Source organism: Calidris pugnax, unplaced genomic scaffold (genome assembly GCF_001431845.1).
Source record: "Calidris pugnax isolate Ruff unplaced genomic scaffold, ASM143184v1 scaffold2, whole genome shotgun sequence".
Classification (NCBI taxonomy): Eukaryota; Metazoa; Chordata; class Aves; order Charadriiformes; family Scolopacidae; genus Calidris; species Calidris pugnax.
The window spans coordinates 2,265,805-2,288,237 of record NW_015090766.1 but is presented as its reverse complement, the minus strand read 5'-3'; the positions used below and the strand labels follow the sequence as shown (position 1 = coordinate 2,288,237).

General features: G+C 40.4%; 1 protein-coding gene across 13 annotated transcripts in view; it reads right to left on the bottom strand.

Moving 5' to 3' along the window:
• Positions 1–22,433, bottom strand: part of LOC106884837 (chromosome unknown open reading frame, human C9orf3) — a 230,667-nt gene that overhangs the window by 94,179 nt on the left and 114,055 nt on the right. For all 13 annotated transcript variants that reach the window (XR_001411305.1, XR_001411308.1, XR_001411309.1 and 10 more), the window contains exon 11: positions 8,145–8,205. Coding sequence is in view for 7 of the 13 variants with exons in the window: in XM_014936533.1 (XP_014792019.1) it covers positions 8,145–8,205 (61 nt within the window). In the remaining 6 variants the exon portion in view is untranslated. The remainder of the gene's footprint in view (positions 1–8,144; positions 8,206–22,433) is intronic.

Sequence of the window (22,433 nt, the reverse complement as noted above, 5' to 3'; positions counted from 1 at the left end):
AGTCTTCCTTTTATCATTGACATACCTATAGAAGATTTTCTTGTTGCCTTTGGTGTCTGTGGCCAGATTTAATTCTATCAGGGCTTTCGCTTTCTTAAACTGATTCCTGGCTGCTCAGACAATTTCTCTGTATTCCTTCCAGGCTTCCTGTCCTTTTTTTCACCCACTACAGGCTTCCTTTTGGAGTCTGAGTTTCCCCAGGAGCTCCTTGTTCATCCATGCACGCCTCCTGGTGGTTTTACCCAATTTACTCTTTGTTGGGATGTATTGCTTCTGAGCTTGGAGGAGGTGATGCTTGAATATGAAGCAGTTTCCTTGGGCTTCTCTCCCCTCCAGGACTTTATCCATGGCACTGTACCAAGCAGATCCCTGAAGAGGCCAAAGTCTGATCTCCTGAAGTCCAGGGTAGGGAGCTTACTATGTGTCCTCCTCACTGCCCTATGGATCCTGAACTCCACCATCTCATCGTCACTGCAGCCAAGGCTGCCCTTGATCTTCACGCTGCCCACCAGCCCCTCTTTGTTGCTGAGAATAAGGTCCAGCATAGCATCTCTCCTCGTTGGTTCCTCTATTACTTGGAGAAGGAAGTTATCATCAATGCATTCCAGGAACCTCCTGCTGTGTTGTCCCTCCAGGAGATACCAAGGTGGTTGAAGTCTCCCATGAGGACCAGGGCTCATGAACGTGAGGCTGCTTGTGTCTGTCTACAGAGGCCTTATCTGCTCTGTCGTCCTGGTCAGGTGGCCTGTAACATCACCTGTCCCTGCCCTCCTGACCCATAAACTCTTGGTTGGCTCCTCATCCATCCCTAGGCAGAGGTCCATGCACATCAGCTGGTCACTAATATAGAAGGTGACACCCTTTCCTTGTCTTCCCTGCCTATGCTTTCTAAAGAGCTGGTACCCTTCCATTCCAACACTCCAGTCATAGAAGTCATCCCACCATGTCTCTGTGCTGCAAATAAGGTCACAACCCTGCACGTGTGCGCATGTCTCTAGTTGCTCTTGCTTATTCCCCATGCTACATGTGTTTGCATAGAGGCATTGAAGTTGGGCCCCCAGTGAATCTAACTACTGGCTGGAGTGTATTCATTTGTGCGGGACTCCAGGAGCTCTCCTGTTGACCTGCGACCTTTCTCCAGGCTCCAGGCACCTATTGCTGGCATCGGCATCATACTGCTAGGAGTGGGTTGGATTGAGGTTCCCTCCAGCACCAGATTATTGGACGAGGGAAAGGCTGTCAATATAGTATACCTGGACTTCCAAAAAGCATTTGATACGGTCCCTCACACAAATCTAGTGGAAAAACTGGCTTCACACGGAGTGGATGAGCACACGATCTGCTGGATCAAGCACTGGCTGACTGGAAGGTCCCAAAGAGTTGTGCTCAATGGATTTACATCCAGCTGGCAGCCGGTCACAAGTGGTGTGCCTCAAGGCTCAGTGTTGGGACCATTTCTGTTTAACGTCTTTATTGATGGTCTCGATAAGGACATAAGGTGTAACATCAGCAAGTTTGCAGATGACACCAAGTTAAGCAGGAGTGTTGACTCCCAGGAAGATAGGGAAGCTCTGCAAGAGGATCTAGATAGATTGGATCATTGGGCCAATGCCAATGGAATGAGTTTCAACAAGGGCAAGTGCAAAGTCCTGCACTTGGGCCACAGCAACCCCATGCAGCACTACAGGCTGGGGGAAGTGTGGCTGGAGCTGCCTGGAGGAAAGAGACCTGGGGGTTCTAGTTGACAAACGGCTGAATGTGAGCCGGCCGTGTGCCCAGGGGGGCAAGAAAGCCAATGGCATCCTGGCTTGTATCAAAAATAGTGTGACCAGCAGAAGTAGGGAGGTGATTGTGCCCCTGTACTCGGCACTGGTGAGGCCACACCTCGAGTATTGTGTCCAGTTCTGGGCACCTCAATACAAGAGAGATATCGAGGTGCTGGAGCGAGTGCAGACGAAGTCAACGAAGCTGGTGAGGGGGCTGGAAAACAAATCGTATGAGGAGCGGCTGAGGGAGTTGGGACTGTTTAGTATGAGGAAGAGGAGGCTGAGGGGAGACCTCATCATTCTCTACAACTACGTGAAAGGACACTGTAGAGAGGTTGGTGCTGGTCTCTTCTCACAGGTAATTAGTGACAGAACGAGAGGGAATGGCTTCAAGCTCCAACAGGGTAGGTTTAGATTGAACATTAGGAAAGAATTTTTCACCGAAAGAGTGGTCGGGCATTGGAACAGGCTGCCCAGGGAGGTGGTGGAGTCACCATCCCTGGCTGTGTTTAAGGGCCGTTTAGATGCAGTGCTAAGGGACATGGTGTAGGGGAGGACTTTGTAGAGTAGGGTAGATGGTTGGACTCGATGATCCCAAGGGTCTCTTCCAACCTAGACGATTCTATGATTCTATGATCTCTAGTTTAAAGCCCTCTTCATGAGCTTAGCAAGCCTCTGACCGAAGATACTCTTCCCTTTTTTTGACAAGTGAACTCCATCAGGCACCAGTAGACCATGTTTCTCAAAGCAAATGACATGGTCTATGTAGCTGAACCCTTGGCTGTGGAACCAGTCCTGTAACCATTTGTTGATTTGCCTGTTTCAATTGGCCTTATCAATCTCCTTCCCTTTGACTGGGAGGACTAATGGAAAAACTAAGATTTAGACTCTAAAACTCTATTTTAAACTTCATTTTGAGATATGAGAACAACAAAGCAACTGAAATGTTATGGCCAATACTTTCAAATCTAACATTTAAAAATCAATAGACGCCAAGGTATTCAGTGCTATGTGGGTGTCTAAACTGAGGCAGTATTTTTTCCAATTTCAGAATGTGATCACACAATAATTTGTAACAATGCCATTCAGATCTTGACTGTCGATTTTTCTCCTAAAATCAGCAGTCACATACAATGCAGAAGAAAACTTAGCCCAAATTCTCAAAAACTATAACAAAACTCCAAGCCATGCCTGAAGTTGAAAAGTTCTGAAATAAATTTGGGTTCTTACTGACATTTAATGATGTATCATTTTATAGAAGTTATTTTCTTGAATTTTTGAACTATTCAACAAAACAAACCCCAAATCCTAAACAAAACTGTGTTGAGTCTTGTTTAGCAGTATCTTAAGTACAATTTATAGGAATGTCTAAATTAATTACAAGGCCATTTTATGCCATTAACCTTCTTTACATCAACACAGTATGTGCTTAAATAATAACAGACCTTACAACTGACTTGATAGTTTCACCAAACAAAAAAATCAAATTCTCCATATACTTTGGTCTATCTATAAAGATTTTCAGACAGATAGTCTTTATCTAAAACATCTTTCAAAGAGCTAACAACATAGACAGAAAGTCCGTCTGTGCAATCCGTCTTGATTTGTTCCTCTTCAGGATTCATCTGACATTTGTGCACACTACAGTACTATACATGTTGCTTGATTATATTTTTATATTCTCCAAAATCCCACCTTCTTTTCTAAGAAAATGGAATGCAATCTTAACAGTACAACTGCTTATTTCAGAAAAATCACAGCACTAATGACTCATATTCAAAAACTTTTTTCTTATTATGCTTGTTATTATTACAGAATCCATTAATCAATTTATATTGTTGACCTATGCTCATTTAAAATTTTAAGGACATTGGAAATATCTTTTCATCTTCCAATCTGCAAGGTTGTTAATATAAAAACAATACCATTTTTCTTGAGGGGAAGTGCTTATTCTTCAAAGTATGCTTTCCACATACAAGAATAAGTACTTATCATAAAGTAGCAGTTACGCTTTCTTCAGATTGTTTCTCAATTATCAACTCATTGGATTTCAACTATCAATCAGTTATATTCTTTACATTGATGTTAAAGTACACACAAAAGTCTCCATGTTCAGATGAAAAAAAACAGGCAAAGGCTAAGTGGCAAACTTCAGTATTTAGGCAGCAGCACGTTACTCTTGTGACTAAAACTTAACATGAACTTTGAAATAATTTAACAAAGTCACCATTAAACTTTATAAAATTAGTAAGAAAATTATAACTCTTCATAGGTCCTTTGCAATTTTTCCCCCAAATCACAAGCTTGAATGAGATCTTCCTACTTAACAGGTCATTCTCATTGCCAGTATACCTACAAATTTACTGTATCTCAACAAAAAAATAAAGATTTCATGTGTTTATTGTCTCCATGTTGCTATCCACCAATATGCAGTTATTATGTACATGCAGACAGAAAAACTGCAAGACAAGGGATGACTAGCAATGACAGGAAATATCAGGTGTTAGCAAACCCAAGCGTTTAGTTACACTCTGAGCCAATAAGAGTGATTTTTCTGTTGTAAAATTTCTAGTACCCTCTGTAAAACTTGGGTGAAGAACTGCTAAAGGTAATTCAGAATTTTAGTAACAGCATTCTTTTAAAAAATATTTGAATGTTGTTGGTTTGTTAGTGTTTGACCATAACTGCTACCCTGCAATGCATTCTCTTGTAGAGTTATCCCTTCATCTGTATTTTTGTCCTAGTAAAAGGACAGAGGAATCCATAAAGCTTATAACTGAGGCAAAAGCCAGGAACTTTCTTAACAACAAACTGCTTTGTCAGAAATCGTATTAAGTACTTGAGCTGTTGCTGTAACATCCTCCTAAATTTAAGAAACCACAGAAATACATTACTTGCATTGACTTAGAAAACTTTACAAATTATATTTCACTTCAACTTTTGCTACGACTTTCCTTTCAAATCCATTTCTTCTTCAAGTAGGACAATCCAAGAGCCAGTCATATACCAACAAAACCAGAAATACTATGAATAAATGAATATTCACCACTGGAAGATTTCTTTTGACTTGTATTTCCAGAAACACAGATGATTTACCAATAACATTAGTAGAAGTAGCTTAAACTACTGTTTTTACACAGCACCAAAAAGCAGTGCAGAGAGGAAAAAATATGAATCCTTTATAAATGGCAAAATTCTTAGGATTGTAACAGGAGCCTACTCCAATGTTCATTTAGAATTAGAAGCCACGGAGTAGTATTATCGCAATACACAGTATAAACTGTACGTACTCTAAAAGACTTGTTAGCAGAACCTACTTATGTCAGGAAATACTTTTTGAAGTAGAACAGGGGATAATAATTAAGCTTTAACAGGAAGATAAGGGAGCAAAAGGGACTGGGAGAAGGACACTGCAGTGATATTGCCTCTTGCAATGTTTTCATAATTTTGAAGTGATGTTCAGTGTGTTTGTCCTAGTGCCTGCAGCTATACGATCATGCAATTACACTGAAGGATCTGTTGGAAAGTAAAAATTATGAAGAAGCAGGCCAACTATCTCCTCCCCTTTTTTCTTTTCCCCTTTTTTCTTTTTAACTCAAGAATTAATCTGGAGAAGATTGTTTCCATCACACAAGGAACCAAATGAAATACACACCCAAGGAATATTCGAGATAGCAAGTTTACCAGTAAATGCAGTTTCAGAAGCAAAAGAAAAGGTCATGAAACTGGGATGAGTTAAAAAAATATTATGAGATGCAGAGATTACCTAATGTTTATTGGTCTACCTCTCAGTTAAACAGTGTATAACAGAGTCCAAAATGGAGAAAGATCTTAAGCATATTTTAAAAAGGTTAGTTATCTAGGGTAGAATAAGAAAGTCAGAGTAATTGGGCAACATAACACAAAGACAAGTCTGTGCAGAACTAGGAAAATCCTCCTCTAGAAGCATATGATCTTTAAGTCTTAAACTCTAACTAAAGATTACATAGAAATGTGTGAAAGACAATAGAAACTGTACTTAAAAGAACAAATCATCTGCAGCAGGGATTAAGTGGACTTAAGTGATTTGATAGGTGTTTTCCAGCTCTAAATGCAGTTTTGTTCTTCTGATTCTACTCCTTGCAAGCTTACATCATCGACTAAAGTTAGTGGCAAGTCACTACTACTTGCTCATGATAAAAAGTTGCTATAATCCCCTGGTGAGTCACCTTTGAGACAGAAGTACATGCTGAAGGTTGCTTGATTTGATAAACGGTATTTTCAACAACACAATATGCTTCACTTTATTTAACACCACCACAATGTGTTCCCAGAAAAAAAAACCCTCATAAAAGCTTGTATTTCAGAAATGCTTGCTTTGCATCTCTTATGTTCCTTATTGCTTTGTGTGTGAGAAAACTTTCCAGCACAGCAAGCCTGAAGACAACCACTACACTGTGGCACTCTTCCATGTAAAAAAGAATTGGCCAGGCACTACCACATACTCTTTTTCATAAGATTAACCTTTAATGATTTAGAAAATACAGAATTTGGAAGTGTAACTTGGCAGGCAGAATTATTTTTTCATGGCAACACACCAAATTCTGTTTTTATTTATCAATATGACTCCCATCAGTTAAGTTATTCTTGAATACTGGTGGGATATTTGAGCATGGTATATATGAGCATGGTATACGTAAGCCTGGAAACTGGTCCAATATTTAGAAAAGACAAAATGACGTTTCCAAGAGTGAAATGGTAATAGAAATTGACAAATATTAAAGTTTCAATGGTTACAAGTTGCAAGTTTAAAGAGTTTTATATATATGGGGTTCCCTGGACAGAGCTGGAGATGGGATTTGGGATGGCAAATGTAATAAAGCACAGCTAAAGGAACACAGGATCTTCAATTAGGCAGATGCCATGACATATGACTGTAAAGAATACACAGTGCTACTTCCTTTGCTGGAAAGAAGACAGTAACCAACACTGTTTCAGCATTTTGTGGAGTGGAAAGTATTTATGCTCATCCATCTTCTGCACAAGTACCTTTCCAGTGTCCTTAAGCTAGACACTGCTGTGAAGAGAGTGAACTAAGGGGTGGGCTAACAAATCTGTTTTTAAGTGATAATGCTGTTACCAAATTTTAGGGAGTACCAGTTGTACACAGGTTATAAAATTGGATATAACCATGGAAGAAAATTCTTTAAAATGCTTTGGTAGCTAATCATAGAATCATCTGGGTCAGAAGGGACCTTCAAGGTCATCTAGTCCAACCCCCCCACAGTCATCAGGGACACCCCCAACTAGACCAGGTTGCTCAGGGCCTGTTTGAGCTGTAATTGCTCCACAAGCAGTGATTATGCTGTAATTCACCACAAGTGGTGAATTCTCTTTGTAGCTAATGGACGATATTAATTTTCTGAGCAAAACTCACCAAAACATAGAAATAAAAGATGCCACAGGAACAACCACAGCCACTATAAAAAAATAAAAATGCTTAAAGGGGAGAGATATAAAGGAACTATGTTCTGACTTGATTTTCAGAATGGACAGCATGATGTATATTTCCCAATCCCACTACAAAGGACAGTCTCTCCAGTAAGGAAGTTTCCTCTCCAAATGCAGTGAAGCCTTAGTATTTGTGAATTTAAAATGTTTAAATTCTCAATCATGTTATTTCTCATATTAAACCACTAAGAAATGCTTTTTGTCCCTCTAAGAGTAGGTGCTGCAAGATTAAGAGTGACTTCAACTATTATGCTACAGGATTCTACTGTGCAGTCAATAAAATAAGGGTGATAAAGAGCTGCTTTTCAGTTGCTCTTTTACTCATGAAAGGTAGTCAACTGCAGTGGATACTCTGTACCTCGCACTGCTTGACTGGCTGGCTGAGTCGTATGACTTGGTGCAAAGCAGCTGACAGAAACCTTCCCCTACACACATCCTAGTCCACTCACCTGGAAACCCCTATATGAGAGAATAAATCAGGTCTGCAGTGTTCTTGGGCTGCTGTTTATGATGCAGGTAGTACATCTGCGTGGAAGAATGTCAGCATGGCTTTCAAGGAATTCATATACTGAGAACTGTGAACAATGCTCCTTACATTTAGCAGAGTGTACCATTATCCTGTAAAGCATACTTCTATATGGCTACAATACTAAGCAAGAGGATAAGTTTTTTAAGGTTTGCCCCTTGGCACATTTGTTGAGACAATGGTAGAAGCAAAAACCTGCAACTGATAAAAGCTAAACCCATATAAAGATGTGGAAAGCAGACATCATCAAAACTATTTAAAACCATACCTATTGTAAGTTCAGGTAATGATTTAAATAACATATTATGTAATGAGAAATGCAAGACTCCAGAAAGAACAGGGAACTGAGGTTTTCTATTTACCTTTGGTATTCCTGAAGTGTCAAGCCAATTCTGGAAGATACTTTCTACAGTTAACCCAGATCTTAAAAAAAAAAAAGAAAAAGAAAAAAAATTAGAAGATGCATGCAAAAATACCAAATTTTCCACATGACAATTAACTCTTCAGAAGATGAGCAAAATCTGAATTCCAATTATTGGCTGTACTGTAGTGGTATTACATTCTTGTTTTTTTAATGAATAATACCAGCAGATATGAGCAAATTAAAAACAGATCAGTTTTTTTGTGCTTAAAACTCAGTGATAAATGCAGTGCTTATGGGGATTGACAGAGAAAGTGTAAGGTGGTAAATTGCATTTATGAAACATGTAAAGTATGAACAGGTGTTCTACTTCTTATTGAGTGGATTTTTGTTTCTTTTATGGAAAAAAAATAACACAGGCAAGTAAAATTAACCCAAGGTATTCAAAAGCAGTATTTTGTTATAGAAGCAGCCTAAATGTAAAGCTAAAATACTGAAGAAAATGAAATGAAATACAAACTTCCTTAAGCTTTTAGGTTTTAAAAGGCACTGATGGATATTAACCCTCAAAGTTATCAAGTATGTAATATATTTCAGATTCATATTTTCTGCACTTTCTTTGTATCCTGATAACATTCACAGTGAAGTCACAAAATAGTTTGAAGCCCCAGCGGGTAATAGTTTGTCATGATAAAGCTATGTGTGACTGCAATAAGTAATTGCAAATTCAGAAATTATATTTCCACTTTTACTTTTGTAAGCAACTTCTGTTGCATTTACTTCAGCTCTGGTTGAAGTCTTCCGAACTTGCAAGGAAGGCAATTAAAAAAAAATAAAAATAAATCACACTGTTCATACATATAAAAGGAACTTGAGTAAGCCCTCAATGAATGTAAACACTCTGAAGAAGCAGGATAGAGGTGCGTGGTCCTGTCCATGGTAATGCCTTGACAAGACTCATTCTAAAGCTTGCAGCTACCTTCATGTGTGCAATGCAGACTCATAATCAACAGAGCGTTCATGAAAAGAACAGCCATTTATAAGCTCTGAAACAGGAAGGCAAGCAACCCAATACAATTCTTATTTGAATTACATGACAAAGAAGCTTTTCCCTCCCCCGACCCCAAGCCCTGACAAAGCTGTGCTCAAAATTCTGACCCTCAAAGATGTTTATTTATGGACTGTATCAGAGACTAAGAAGGATTTGTAATGAATATATCCGTCATTTTTACTGAATGATTTTTAAGCACCTTTAAACATTAACTTTCATTATGGGAGAGAAATCAATCACTGTTGTGTTTGACATGCAAATGGGAAAACTAAGGATTAGAGAACTTATGGAGTCTCAAAAGCAGTCAAGCAATATGTTAGTGGATGGCCCTGGAACACATTGATAGAGTAAAAATTTCTGTGTGTTTACTGATCATAGCTATTACTTTTTTTTTAACTTAGTTTTATTTGGAATGAGTAACAACTTAAATTATTTTATATTAATACACGTAACAAGCACTTTTCCAGACCTGGCTTATATCCCAAGTTAGATATTTTTATCCTCATTGAATCCAAGATGAAAAATTTACCCTCCATCTCCAAGCAGAACTATAAGTTAGCATTCCTTTGAGCTAGAATTAGCAGCTTCAACCTCCACTCTACACCATTGCATTGTGAGATTTACCACTCCTGCTCAAACCAAGCAGTATTCTGAAGGAGGTCCATTAAACTGAGCAGGTCTACCTAACAGAATAAAATTCAGCCAAAGTGAATTAGGGGTGGGAGAATCTGATCAAAATTATCAGAGTCTTCTCTCTGATCAAAGAGTCAGCTGGCTTCTCATTGAGTAATTGTTCAATCCTATATGCAAAAAATAAGCAATCTGGTCTTAGTAAGCTTGTCCAACATACACAGGCATTTTGTAACAAAGGCAAAAACCAGACACCAAGTGCCTTAAACATAAGAAAGTCTTTCCTCACAAATACTGCCCTGTGTCATTCAGCTACTAAGACATGTTTGCATACAGGGGCTTCAGCATTATACTGAAAATCAGAAGAAGCAACAAATCAAAGAAAAAGAACATTCAGATTACAATGACAATAAAGCCATTTTTACATGCTTTCTTTTTCTATTAATAGTTTTCTTCATGTTTTGATATCTTATGGTGCAGGCCAAGGAGGCTTAATATAGAAACTGTACTAGCCTATGTGCTGCTGGTAATATATTTTGATAGCTCATGCAATTTAAGTCCAAGCTTTCCTTCAACAGCATCTTTATAGTAAGAGATGATATACCAACGTGGTTGGTTGGGGTGACTTAAAAAGTCCCAACAGGGAGAATAATTCCCATAGAGACAAAGAAATCTTCCTAATCACTAAATCTGAAATGTCAAAATATGTCCTGTAACATTGGAAGATCACAGACTGTCACAGGCATAAAAAAAAAATTCCCTCTGATCATGTGGTTCAAATAATTGCAGCAGTCATGCAGAACTATTTCTACATGGCCAGGATTCTGAATTTTCAGGAAATTACCATTCTGCATGTCTGATCACTATGGAAATCAATTTTCTACATATAACTGAACACATACACAATGCTTTTAATGGGGTGGTGTTCTACATTGGAATGAATTACTAAATATCCAGATTTGGTCAGCTTTTAGTGGTACCTTATTATTTGTGCAAATTTATTAAATTTAGAGCATTTGACTGCCAGATCATTCAGGCTATAATTACCGTTACCTTACTACAGTGCTCTAAAAATTGGTCTCTACTCTAATTTAGTTAGCCGAGTCCCTTCCACAGCGAGTGGAGAAAAAGAGAAGTATCTCCAGTCAGTCAATTCAGCTTCTTTGGGATAAGATGATATTTTTTCTTGATTTCTTATTTCTGTCTGGTTACCACAGAGAGTGCATACAGGACTAGCTTAAAACTGGACACACAGATTTCATATAGTCTAAGGTAGATCAAGTGGATGATACCATTTATTCTGTCTTGCGCAGCATAATCAGAATAACAATTTTTATTTGTTGTTGCATGAATCAAAACCAATATAGCTTAGTGTTCCAATGCTGAAGCAGAGCTAGCAGCTAGGGAAAAACATCCTTATTTTTGCATTTAATTTGCCTTACCTAGAGATAAGAAACACAGCATTACAATGCTCGTGTTTCTTCCTCCCTCCTGCTCCCCAAAACTAAGCTTCATTTAAAGTCTGCAATTTCCTCAGAAACAAAATTATCTATGCAAAATAATAGCACTATATTTGCTATGCAGTTCCTTTGTTTAATATACCCTCTATTTCTTTCAAAGCCAACAATAGCTCATTTCAAAACACTGGCTTTGAAATGAGCTTATGACACTGAGGGGAATTGCACTGTTCCGACACCGCAGTAATCCAGGCAGAAACACCACTAGTAAAGTTGCTGAGCCTTTCCTGAAACTTTGACATTTTTCTCAAGGACAAAGAAAGCAAAACTGCTATTTCTGTGCCTGCAGCACCCTCATTTTCAGCTACACACCTATCATATGACCATATGCGGTCTTCTTTGTGCTTCCACACACCTTTTTTTTTTTTCCAACTAAGGACATTCTTGCTGGAACTCATCAAAAAAAGCAACTTGTTTAAGCATTTTACAGGCATTCACTAATTTTTTCCCCAAATATATTAGTACTACACAGACTATTGCAAAGCTCTGCTCTGAATGTGTTGAGAGTCAATTCTGAAGAACTGCAAAGTCCTTGAAAAGGCTTCCACAACTTGTTGGGCTTTGGATCAAGCCCAAAAACTAGATCACAGATTGCTACTTCAGAACAAATGTCCTAGAGAAAGGACACGGGGCCTGATATTAGTAGAGACTGAAGTTCAGTAAAGCATCCATATTCAGAATGGGCACTTACCACCTGCTTATGTTGCAGTTAAGCATCTGCAAGGACTTAAATCTGGTGTGTGTGCGATTTCCTGAATGCCCTTCTGGTTAAGGTACTGTATTGGACTGTGGCATCTGGGTTCAATTGATGAGCACTATAACAGAGGTCTTACAAGGCTGGGCAGATTCTTCAATTGCTTTGTACTACAGTTCCCTACTGTAAAATGAGAATACTAGTGCATCCATTATCTCATTCCTTGTCCATTTGTTTAGACAATAAGATGATCAGCCTAGGAATGATCTCCTAATAAGTATACATACTGTTCATCAGGAGATTCAATGCGTCAGAGGATGTTCTGTAAAATACTAACATTAACAAAAATTTGAAAATTAGCATTATAAAAGATGCCTATCTATCAAGCTTTCATTACACAAGGTCTGAAGGTACTCTACAAACTTTAATGTAAACCCACTTAATTCCTCAGTCAAGGAGGAAAAATCACTTTCAGAGTAAGAAGTTGCAACAAATAAACAGTGTGCATGAAAGTGTGCAACTTTTGTCTTTTTTTGTAAAAGAAGGCAAAAAGTCTGCCATATCCAGCTGAATATACTTCAACAAGCATAATTGCTTTATCTGTATATACACATTCATACACGTCAATCAATTTCAAATCAAGCCATTCCAGCTAAATATAGGGCATAGTTAGAGCAAATTAAAGACTAGTGACCAATTAGTGATTCTGTCAACTATCCATAGCTTCCTGCAGATAAGATTTCCTTTAGTTTTTGTCCAGCATATATATTTTGGCAAAAAAAAGGAATCAAAACCACTGAAAAAATCTTTCCCAATGATTTGCTTTGGGAGTTGGGTGCCTACCAGCTGTTTGTCTCAATCAAAATCAACACATTCATGACAATGGGAGTAACAAAGAAAGCAAGTATGAAACAGAGAACCTATACCTGTATAGCTGAGTAGTTTGAAATTACAGCAGTATTTTAACATTGATTTAGTACTTAACTGACAATTTATGAAGACATCCAAAGAATGTGGTTAGTAAGCCTTAGAGTTATTAACAGTACAAATAGGAGAGCTGTAACACAAGCCTTCCTTTGCCTATCACGTATTATTAAAACCATAGTTTTATTAGTACACATTTATTTTACTGAACGAAATGAAATAAAAAATACCACCAGAAGATCCCAAAGAACAGAACTGACCTGCTCAAAAAAATCTGCAGTCGTACAGAGCACAAGCAGCTGAGGCACCAGTGGCTGGTGAAACTCACCCTCTGTTACAGGACCTTAAAACCACTGAGTCTTTGCATGGCTCACATGTTGGACAGATGTGGACAGGATCAATTTACAGCAAAGATGAAGGGTGTAAGCCTTGGGGAGAACAGAGCCGCTGGGATTCTTATCAAATCTAGTGCACCATGATATACAGTCACGTAAGAGGGTTCTTTGCTGTTGTTTGGTTTCATTTGGGTTTTTTTTAATGTAGTGAAATTTCAATTTATGCATGAGGAAGTAAGATGCCTCAGTTACAGGTGGGATGTAGTGTAGATTTTCTACAGAAAGATCATGATAATGTGAAGCTTTGGCCAATGCATGTGATATTTTAAATGGCTTTGAAAACAGAGAAGGATAATGATAAATAATTGTTTGTCCTTCTTGCCATTAGTCCTTTGCAACAGCGTGTTTCCCCTTCCCAGGCACCAATCTGACCTTTATCTCCTGTAACTCTGCCCAAGTGATAACCACCAATGGTTGTCACAATGCATGTAGTTGTGATGGCTGCACTGGGCTCAACATGAGTTTGGTGGGACAGGTAACAAAGCAATAGCCAAGGGCTAACTTGAGCAATACTGATACTGTGGTCAGTATGTAAATATGACTACAGGTCAATCAGCTTACCCCCATAAATTGTGGACAGCCCAAGAGCCCTTCAAGCTCTCCTGAACGGCAGTGGACTGTAAGCCAGGGTCTTCCCTTGAGCAGGGATGCCTGCTCAAGGTTACATCTGCGTCTTAAGATTGAGAGATTCCTTGCCACAACAGATTCTCGGTAAGTGAGTAATAGCATGCTAAATTTTGAAATCTTGGCGAAGTGATATAAACAATTGATTGAGCAAATATAATCCTTTAGACACAAACCGTTGACCAAGTCTGGGACTAGGATTGGATCCAGCCGCACCTGGATTCCTCTCTGAGAAGGAGTTCAGAAAGCCAGGGGGTCCTTTCTGAACCTCGTGACTCAACGGGAGGGTCTCCCTGACAGCTCTTCCTGACCCTGTCCTCTATGCAGCAAATAACCAAGTGTGCCTTGACATCTCAAATCTTGTTAAACCACTGTCGCATTAAGTGTCAAAGTTTGTTAAATCTCTGTTTTATATCAATAAATGTATCGCTGCTTCTCTCTACAAGTGAAGTGCATCACTTCCATCCACGATACCCTTCACACACAGAAATAACCTGCCTTAAGGGCAAGTCAGGAAATTGTAAAGGAACTGAAGGTAGTGTTAGGCCTGTCTGATGTCAGTATCCAGCCTCAGCCCAGAAACAGGAGGATCCTGCCTTGGAGAATGGATTCCTACAGCTAACATGCCATTAAAATTGAGAGGAGGAAGTGAAGTAGCCCTGTAAACAAGGCATACAATCATCCTCCTCTTAGTACAGAAGGCAGCAAAAATGAAAGGCTGCCATTTAAGAAGTTGTGACTGTATCTTGGAACTAATCATTGCTGGAAATGTACTAAAAAATCTTCTGTAGCTAAGAACTAAAGGAATTAACTACTGGAAGAGTGAGAATCCTTTAGATACAGCCTGCTCTATGCAACAGTGGAAAAGTAACGTTGCATTACACCAAGGTAATAATTACAGAAAATTTCCACACTGTTGTATGATTGCTTTCTGCCAATTTTAATCCTGTTCTCATTACAGAAGTCCCCCATAAGCCAAATTCTACTCCTAGCTATGCTAGTTTGCCTCTGTTGCCACAGCTGAGGGTAGGATTTGACTTGAATTCCTACTACTAATTTCTCTTTTCTTCTTCTTTTCTTTTTTAAAGTCCATCCTCCATTATGAACTTCAATATATTAGAGTGCTTAATATTTTAAAAGTAAGAAGCATTTAATTTAAACATTAAAATTTTACTTAGGAGAACAGCACAAGTCTGTGCTACAAAGAATTTTGTTGCTCTGATCCTGAAATGCATTTTTCCTGTGACTGAAACTTTGTGCAAAAAAGCACTCATAAACAGACAATCTCTAAAATTATTGCATTGTTATTTTTCCTCTCTTTGCTTTTACCTCAGACTAATATATGAGTACTACCAACAGAATATATTCAGGAACAAAACCCATCTTTGTAGCAGATAAGAAATAAAGGACTTCAGTATATCCAGATGTTCTATTATTCTTGGCATTGCTGTTGATATCTGCACCCAAGGTAATTTTGGCAGTGGCTAAGTTCAGATATACTATATGTATGATTGTAAAATGAATTACCACAGATCTGAAATTTTGTTCATACATGCTGGAGTGTGACGCAATGCAAATGGAGACATACTCCAGAAGTTTTTTATTTTGGCGGACTTCTAGGTGGAAAATCAGGTGCTTATCCAAATAAATTTTTGTACTGGGTTTGGACTTCAGAGAAACACAAGTGAAAAAAGGAAGGAAAAAGGAGATTTTATTAGCAAATCAATGTAAAATCATGCAATTAAGTAATCCAATTTTCCATGTATTCCATTTAATATTCCTGATTGTATTTAGGCTGGAAATCCATATCCCATAATATAAACAAAATATCATCCCCCATTACATCATTGGAAAATGTAACGCCACCCAAACGAAACTCTGATGCCACATACCACGTTATCTCAATAACTAGCTTCTCTGGTCCTCACCCCCTAGGAACAGAAGTATTTCACTAAAAAACTCAATATATTTGGTTGTTCAGTTCATTCTTCCTTGAGTACCCAGACTCCTGCGCTAGCAGATAGGGGCACGGAGCAGAATAAAGCCCCCGTAATTCGAAGTGGGGTGGTGGAGAACCTGCTCCAACACCTGCATATAAACAAGTCTATGGAGCCAGACAGGATTCACCCGAGGGTACTGAGGGAGCTGGCGGAAGTGCTCACTGAGCTACTTTCCATCATTTACCAGCAGTCCTGGCAAACGGGGGGGGTCCCATCCGAGTGACATCTAGCAAATGTGACACCCATCCACAAGAAGGATCGGAAGGATGATCCGGGGAACACCAGGCCTGTCAGTCTGACCTCGGTGTCTGGGAAGGTCATGGAATGGCACTCATCCTGAGTGCCATTATGTGACACCTGAGGGGCCCCCCGGGTGATCAGGCCCAGCCAGCATGAGTTTATGAGGGGCTGGTCCTGGTTGACAAACCTGATCTCCTTCTATGACAAGATGATCCATTTAGTGGATGGGGGAAAGGCTGTGGATGTTTTCTGCTTAGACTTTAGTAAAGCCTTTGACACTGTTTCCCACAGCATTCTCCTGGAGAAACTGGCGGCCCATGGCTTGGATGGGCTTGCGCTTTGCTGGATAAAAAACTGGCTAGATGGCTGGGCCCAGAAAGTGGTGGTGGTGAACGCAGCTGACACTGAGTTGTGCTGGAGTGTCAACCTGCTTGTGGGTAGAAAGGCTTTGCAGAGGGATCTGAACAGGCTGGATCAATGGGCTGAGACCAACAGGATGAGTTTCAATAAGGCCAAGTGCTGGGTCCTGCACTTGGGTCACACCAACCCCATGCAGAGCTACAGGCTGGGGGCAGAGTGGCTGGAGAGCTGCCTGGCAGAAAAGGACCTGGGGGTGTTGGTCGACTGTCGGCTGAACATGAGCCAGCAGTGTGCCCAGGTGGCCAAGAAGGCCAACAGCATCCTGGTCTGTATCAGGAACAGTGTGGTGAGAAGGACCCGAGAGGTGATCGTCCCCCTGTACTTGGCACTGGTGAGGCCCCACCTCGAGTACTGTGTCCAGTTTTGGGCCCCTTACCACAAAAAAGATATTAAGGTGCTGGAGTGGGTCCAGAGAAGGGCAACAGGCTCGTGAGGGGTCTGGAGAACAAATCTTATGAGAAGAGGCTGAGGGAGCTGGGGTTGTTCAGTCTGGAGAAGAGGAGGCTGAAGAGAGACCTTATCACTCTCTACAGCTACCTGAAAGGAGGGTGTAGAGAGGTGGGGGTCGGTCTCTTCTCCCAAGTCACAGGCCAAGAGAAAACGGCCTCAAGTTGCACCAGTGGAGGTTCAGATTGTATTTTAGGAAAAACTTTTACACAGAAAGGGTTATTATGCATTGGAATGGGCTCCCCAGGGAAGTGGTTGAGGCACCATCCCTGGAGGTATTCAAAAGATGGGCTAACATAGTGTTTAGTGACATGGTTTAGTTTTGGTCCTTTCTATCAGACTTAGGTTGATGGTTGGACTAGTTGACCTTAAAGGTTCCTTCCAATCTAGACAATTCTATAATTCTATGACTCTACATTTGATTTCTATGTGTATCTTCTCTCCTTTTTTTTTCCAAGCTACTCACCCAGATTTATGAGGACTTTTGGAATTCTGCTCCCCAAGATTTCATTTTTTCAAGTGAATGCATTATTTTTAAAAACTGTAACAGGTAAAGCTCCACTAGAAAAGAACTTGTATTTGTAGCAGTCTGTAGTAGCACAGAACAAACATCCCTGGATAAGCAGGATTGATTCAAAGCTCTGCTAAGGACTAGCTGTATCATCATTGGGCTTGATTCAAAGCTCTGCTAAGGACTAGCTGTCCTTAGTCAAAGTCATATGTAGGAAGATTTTGATGGATATGTCAGACAATTAATGCTGGGTTTCCATTAGTGTTTTCCATCCTTTCGTGTTTGACACACAGTATGATAGGGAGGAGAGAGTGCCAGACTACTGCTTGAGAAAAATCCATCTTCTCTGGCTTCCCAGATCCACAGCAAAGCTCTGGCCTCCTTACTGTAGGATGCCATGTGCCAAAAGCAGCTGGCAGGAGGATCACAGATTAATTTGAGCAGGCAGCTGTGCCTGGCACCTCAGATCACATAGTGAACACAGGACCTCACTGCTGCCCTGACATGCAAACTAAAGACACTGCTTGGGGGAGCACGGAATAGCACTAACATAGCAAGTCTCTTATTTTTGGTGTATATATGTGTGAGGATTTTCAGAGAAAAACATACACACACTTGAAAAAAACAAGCAGAACAATACTAAATTAAATACTACTATTTCTGGCTAGCACAGCTGTCATTTAAATCTGTTATCTGCTTTCTTCTTTGACTTTTCTAGCCTGGCTCTCACTTACTGTTTTTGTTCAGGGATGTCTTCCAACAGCATGCAAAGAAAATCCTGGAAAATGAACAAAGCACCACAGTTAGTATGTTTACGAAGACATAACTCTGTGTCTGCATTGCTAGTGGGCAATGGATTTTTAAAGACTATAGATAACAGAATGATAAAAAAGAAGTTTATATAGTCACTATAGTTATTTATACAACATATGTTATGTTTGCCAGTTTTCTAACCCCCTCAAGTAAAAAGTGTCAATATTGAAAAAAAAAGGACTTGAAAAGCCTGCTGACTACTTTAACACAATCCCACTTTCCCACTTTATTTAATCTATAATACACACACACAAACTATATTTAAAACTCTTAAAGGCTGCAGATTCACATACTCAAAGGCTAAGAAACACCAGAATAAAGGTGTTCACACTCTCTCCACTGCCCTTATGTTATCACGCTTTCTTTAAATATATAACCACGTAAGGCTTCTTTTCTTTTTCCTTAATGCAGATACCTGATTGGAAGATCACACCTAGTCCTCATTCCCTGACAAAATATACAATGATGTTGCCAATCACACCAACTAAGAAGTAAGTTCTTTGAAGAAAAGGTAGCTGTAATTTCTTTCATGGATTTACAAAGAAGGTGCAATGCCAATGAACATTACTATCATCCTCACTTATAACATTATGATAAGCCCTCTTTAGAAAGTTACACCTGACATCACTCAAAGGTTCTCTGGCACCCCACGCTATGCATGACCTAATTTTAATGACAATCACTTTGACACAATGCACTCCTCTAAATAACCTCATAAGAAAAGGATTTATTAATATGAATTATTCATTTATATGCGATTTCATAAAGCAATGAATCCAATTTATTAATACTAATCTTTGTGGAGACAAGTTTCATAGCCTAATGATGTTCCTCACTGCAATATGTGACTGCAGGATGATTTCTGATTGCAAGTACTTGCTCTCTAGGGCCTTGAAGAATGTTTCCTAAAACTTTCATTTAGGGACTCTTCCACAGCATTCAGCAGAAGATGCTGTTTCTCTGTCTGATTATGGCATTATTAGGGAACCAAGAAAGAGTGATTGCACAATTGAAACTACTAGTAACATGGCTGAGCCTTCCTCCTTTAGATTGAAAGTGATATTCAGGCTATGATGCAGTGGCTCCAAAATTTGCTTATGGCAAAAGGTAAGTTAAATAGTGCTGGGCTCAGTGCTGCTGTGGCAAGATCATCGTTAACATAATTAACTGTGCCAGTCATCCTGTCCTAACTACAGTGTATTGCTGACATGAACATAAAGCATGAAAATCCCTTATTTCACTACTACTTGCAGTTCTGTACCATTATTCTGTATGTAAACAGAGAACTACTGTCTCTTTCCACTTGCAGTAAAGCTTTGCTGGAGGTAAGCGTACGTGGAAATAAAGAATATGCAAAGATCATCATTAGAGTTGTTTCAAAAGTGTGCAAAAAGAAATACTGAAATACCCTTGACACTATTTTCACCATCACTGTACACGTTAATGCAGGCAGATTCCCCGATTGGATTTTTAATCAATCCCACAGTACACTTGAAGATACCTAGAATCATAGAATCATAATTTTGTTTTGGTTGGAAGAGAAATTTAAAATCATCAAGTCCAACTGTTAACCTAGCACTGCCAAGTTACTGCTAAATCATGTCCCTTAGGACCACACCTAAACATCTTTTAAATATCTTCAGGAATGTCAATACCACTTGCCTAAGCAGCCTGTTCCAGTGCTGGATAACCCTTTCAGTGAAGAAATATTTCCTAATATCCAATCTGAACCTCCCCTGGCGCAACTTGAGGCCACTTCCTTTTGTCCTATTGCTTGTTACTTGGAATAAGAGACCAACCCCCCACCTCGCTACAACTGCCTTTCAGATAGTTGTAGACAACGATAGGGTCTCCTCTCAGCCTCCGTTTCTCCAGGCTGAACAACCCCAGCTCCCTCAGTCACTCCTCATAAGACTGGTCCTCTAGACTCCTCACCAGCTTCGTTGCCCTTCTCTGGACCCACTCTAGCACCTCAATGTCTTTCTTGTAGTGAGGGGCCCAAAACAGGACACAGTACTTGAGGTGGGGACTCACCAGTGCTGAGTACAGAGGTACAATCACTTCCCTAGACTTGCTGGCCACATTATTTCTGATGCAGGTCATTTCTGTTGGCCTTCTCAGCCACCTGGGCACACTGCTGACTCATGTTCAGCCGACAGTTGACCAACACCCCCAGGTCCTTTTCTGGCAGGCCACTCTCCAGCCACTCTGCCCCCAGCCTGTAGCGCTGCATGGGGTTGGTGTGACCCTACCCCCAAGCGCTGCAGGACCCAGCACTTGGCCTTATTGAAACTCATCCTGTTGGTCTCAGCCCATTGATCCAGCCTGTCCAGATCCCTCTGCAAAGCCTTTCTACCCACAAGCAGGTTGACACTCCAGCACAACTCGGTGTCATCTGCAAACTGACTGAGGGTGCACTCAATCCCCTTGTCCAGATCATTGGTAAAGATGTTAAACACAACAGGCACCAGTACTGAGCCCTGGGGAACACCACTTATGACCTGCCACAACTGGACTTGACTCCATTCACCACCACCACCCACCACCTCTTTCTGGGCCCAGCCATCTAGCCACTTTTTATCCCGCAAAGCACAAGCCCATCCAAGCCATGGGCCGCCAATTTCTCCAGGAGAATGCTGTGGGAAACTGTCAAAGGCTTTACTAAAGTCTAAGCAGACAAAATCCACAGCCTTTCCCTCATCCACTAAATGGGTCATCTTGTCATAGAAGGAGATCAGGTTTGTCAAGCAAGACCTGCCTTCTATAAACTTATGCTGACTGGGCCTGATCACCTGGTCGTCCTTTACATGCCCTGTGATGGCACTCAAAATTATCTGCTCCCTAACCTTCCCCAGTACTGACGTCAGACTGACAGGCCTGCAGTTCCCCGGATCATCCTTCTGGCCCTTCTGGTAGGTGGGCGTCACATTTGCTAGCCTCCAGTCAACTGGGCCTGGTTGTTAGGTTAGCCAGGACTGCTGAAGAATGACGGAAAGTGGCTTGGTAAGCATGTCTGCCAGCTTCCTCAGTACCCTTGGGTGGATCCAATCCAGCCCCATAGACTTATATGCATGTAAGTGGTGTAGCAGTTTGCTAATCATTTCCGTTTGGATCATGGGAGATTCATTCTGCTCCCATTCCTGTTGTCCAGCTCAGGTGGCTCATGACCCACAGAACAACTAGTCTACTAAAGACCGAGGTAAAGAAGGCTTTAAGTACCTCAGCCTTTTCCTCATCCTTAATCATTATGTTTCTTCCTCACATCCAATAAAGGAAGGAGATTCTCCTTAGTTCTCCTTTTGTTGTTAATGTATTTATGGAAACAATTTTTATTGTCTTTTACAGTAGTAGACAGATTAAGTTCTAGTTGGGCTTTGGCCCCTCTAATTTTCTCCCTGCATAGCCTCACAAAATCTTTCCAGTCTTCCTGAGTGACCTGCCCCTTCTTCCATAGGCCATAAACTTTCATTTTCTTCCTGAGTTCTAGCCAAAGCTCTTAGTTTAGTCAGGCCAGTCTTCTGCCCTGCCAGTCTGTCTTATGGCACGTTGGGACAGCCAGGTCTTAAAGATTGTGCCTTAAAGATTTCCTTCTTGAATAATGTCCAGCATTCCTGGACTCCTTTGCCCTTCAGGACTTCAAAGGGACTTCAAAGCCCTTCAAAGGGACTCTGTCAACCAGGCTCCTGAATAGACCAAAGTCTGCCCTCTGGAAGTCCAAGGTGGTAGTTCTACTAACCCCTCTCCTTATTTCTCCAAGAATTGAAAACTCATTTCATGATCACCATGCCCAAGACAGACTCCAACCTTCACATTACCCACAAGTCCTTCTCTGCTTGCAAACAACAGGTCTAGCAGGGTGCCCTCCCTAGTTGGCACACTCACCACTTGTGTCAGGAGGTTATCTTCCACACACTCCAGGAACCTCTTAGACTGTTTTCTCTCTGCTGTATTGCATTTCCAGTATACATCTGTTAAGTTGAAGTCCCCCAGGAGAACAAGTGGTAGTGATTGTGAGACTTCTCCC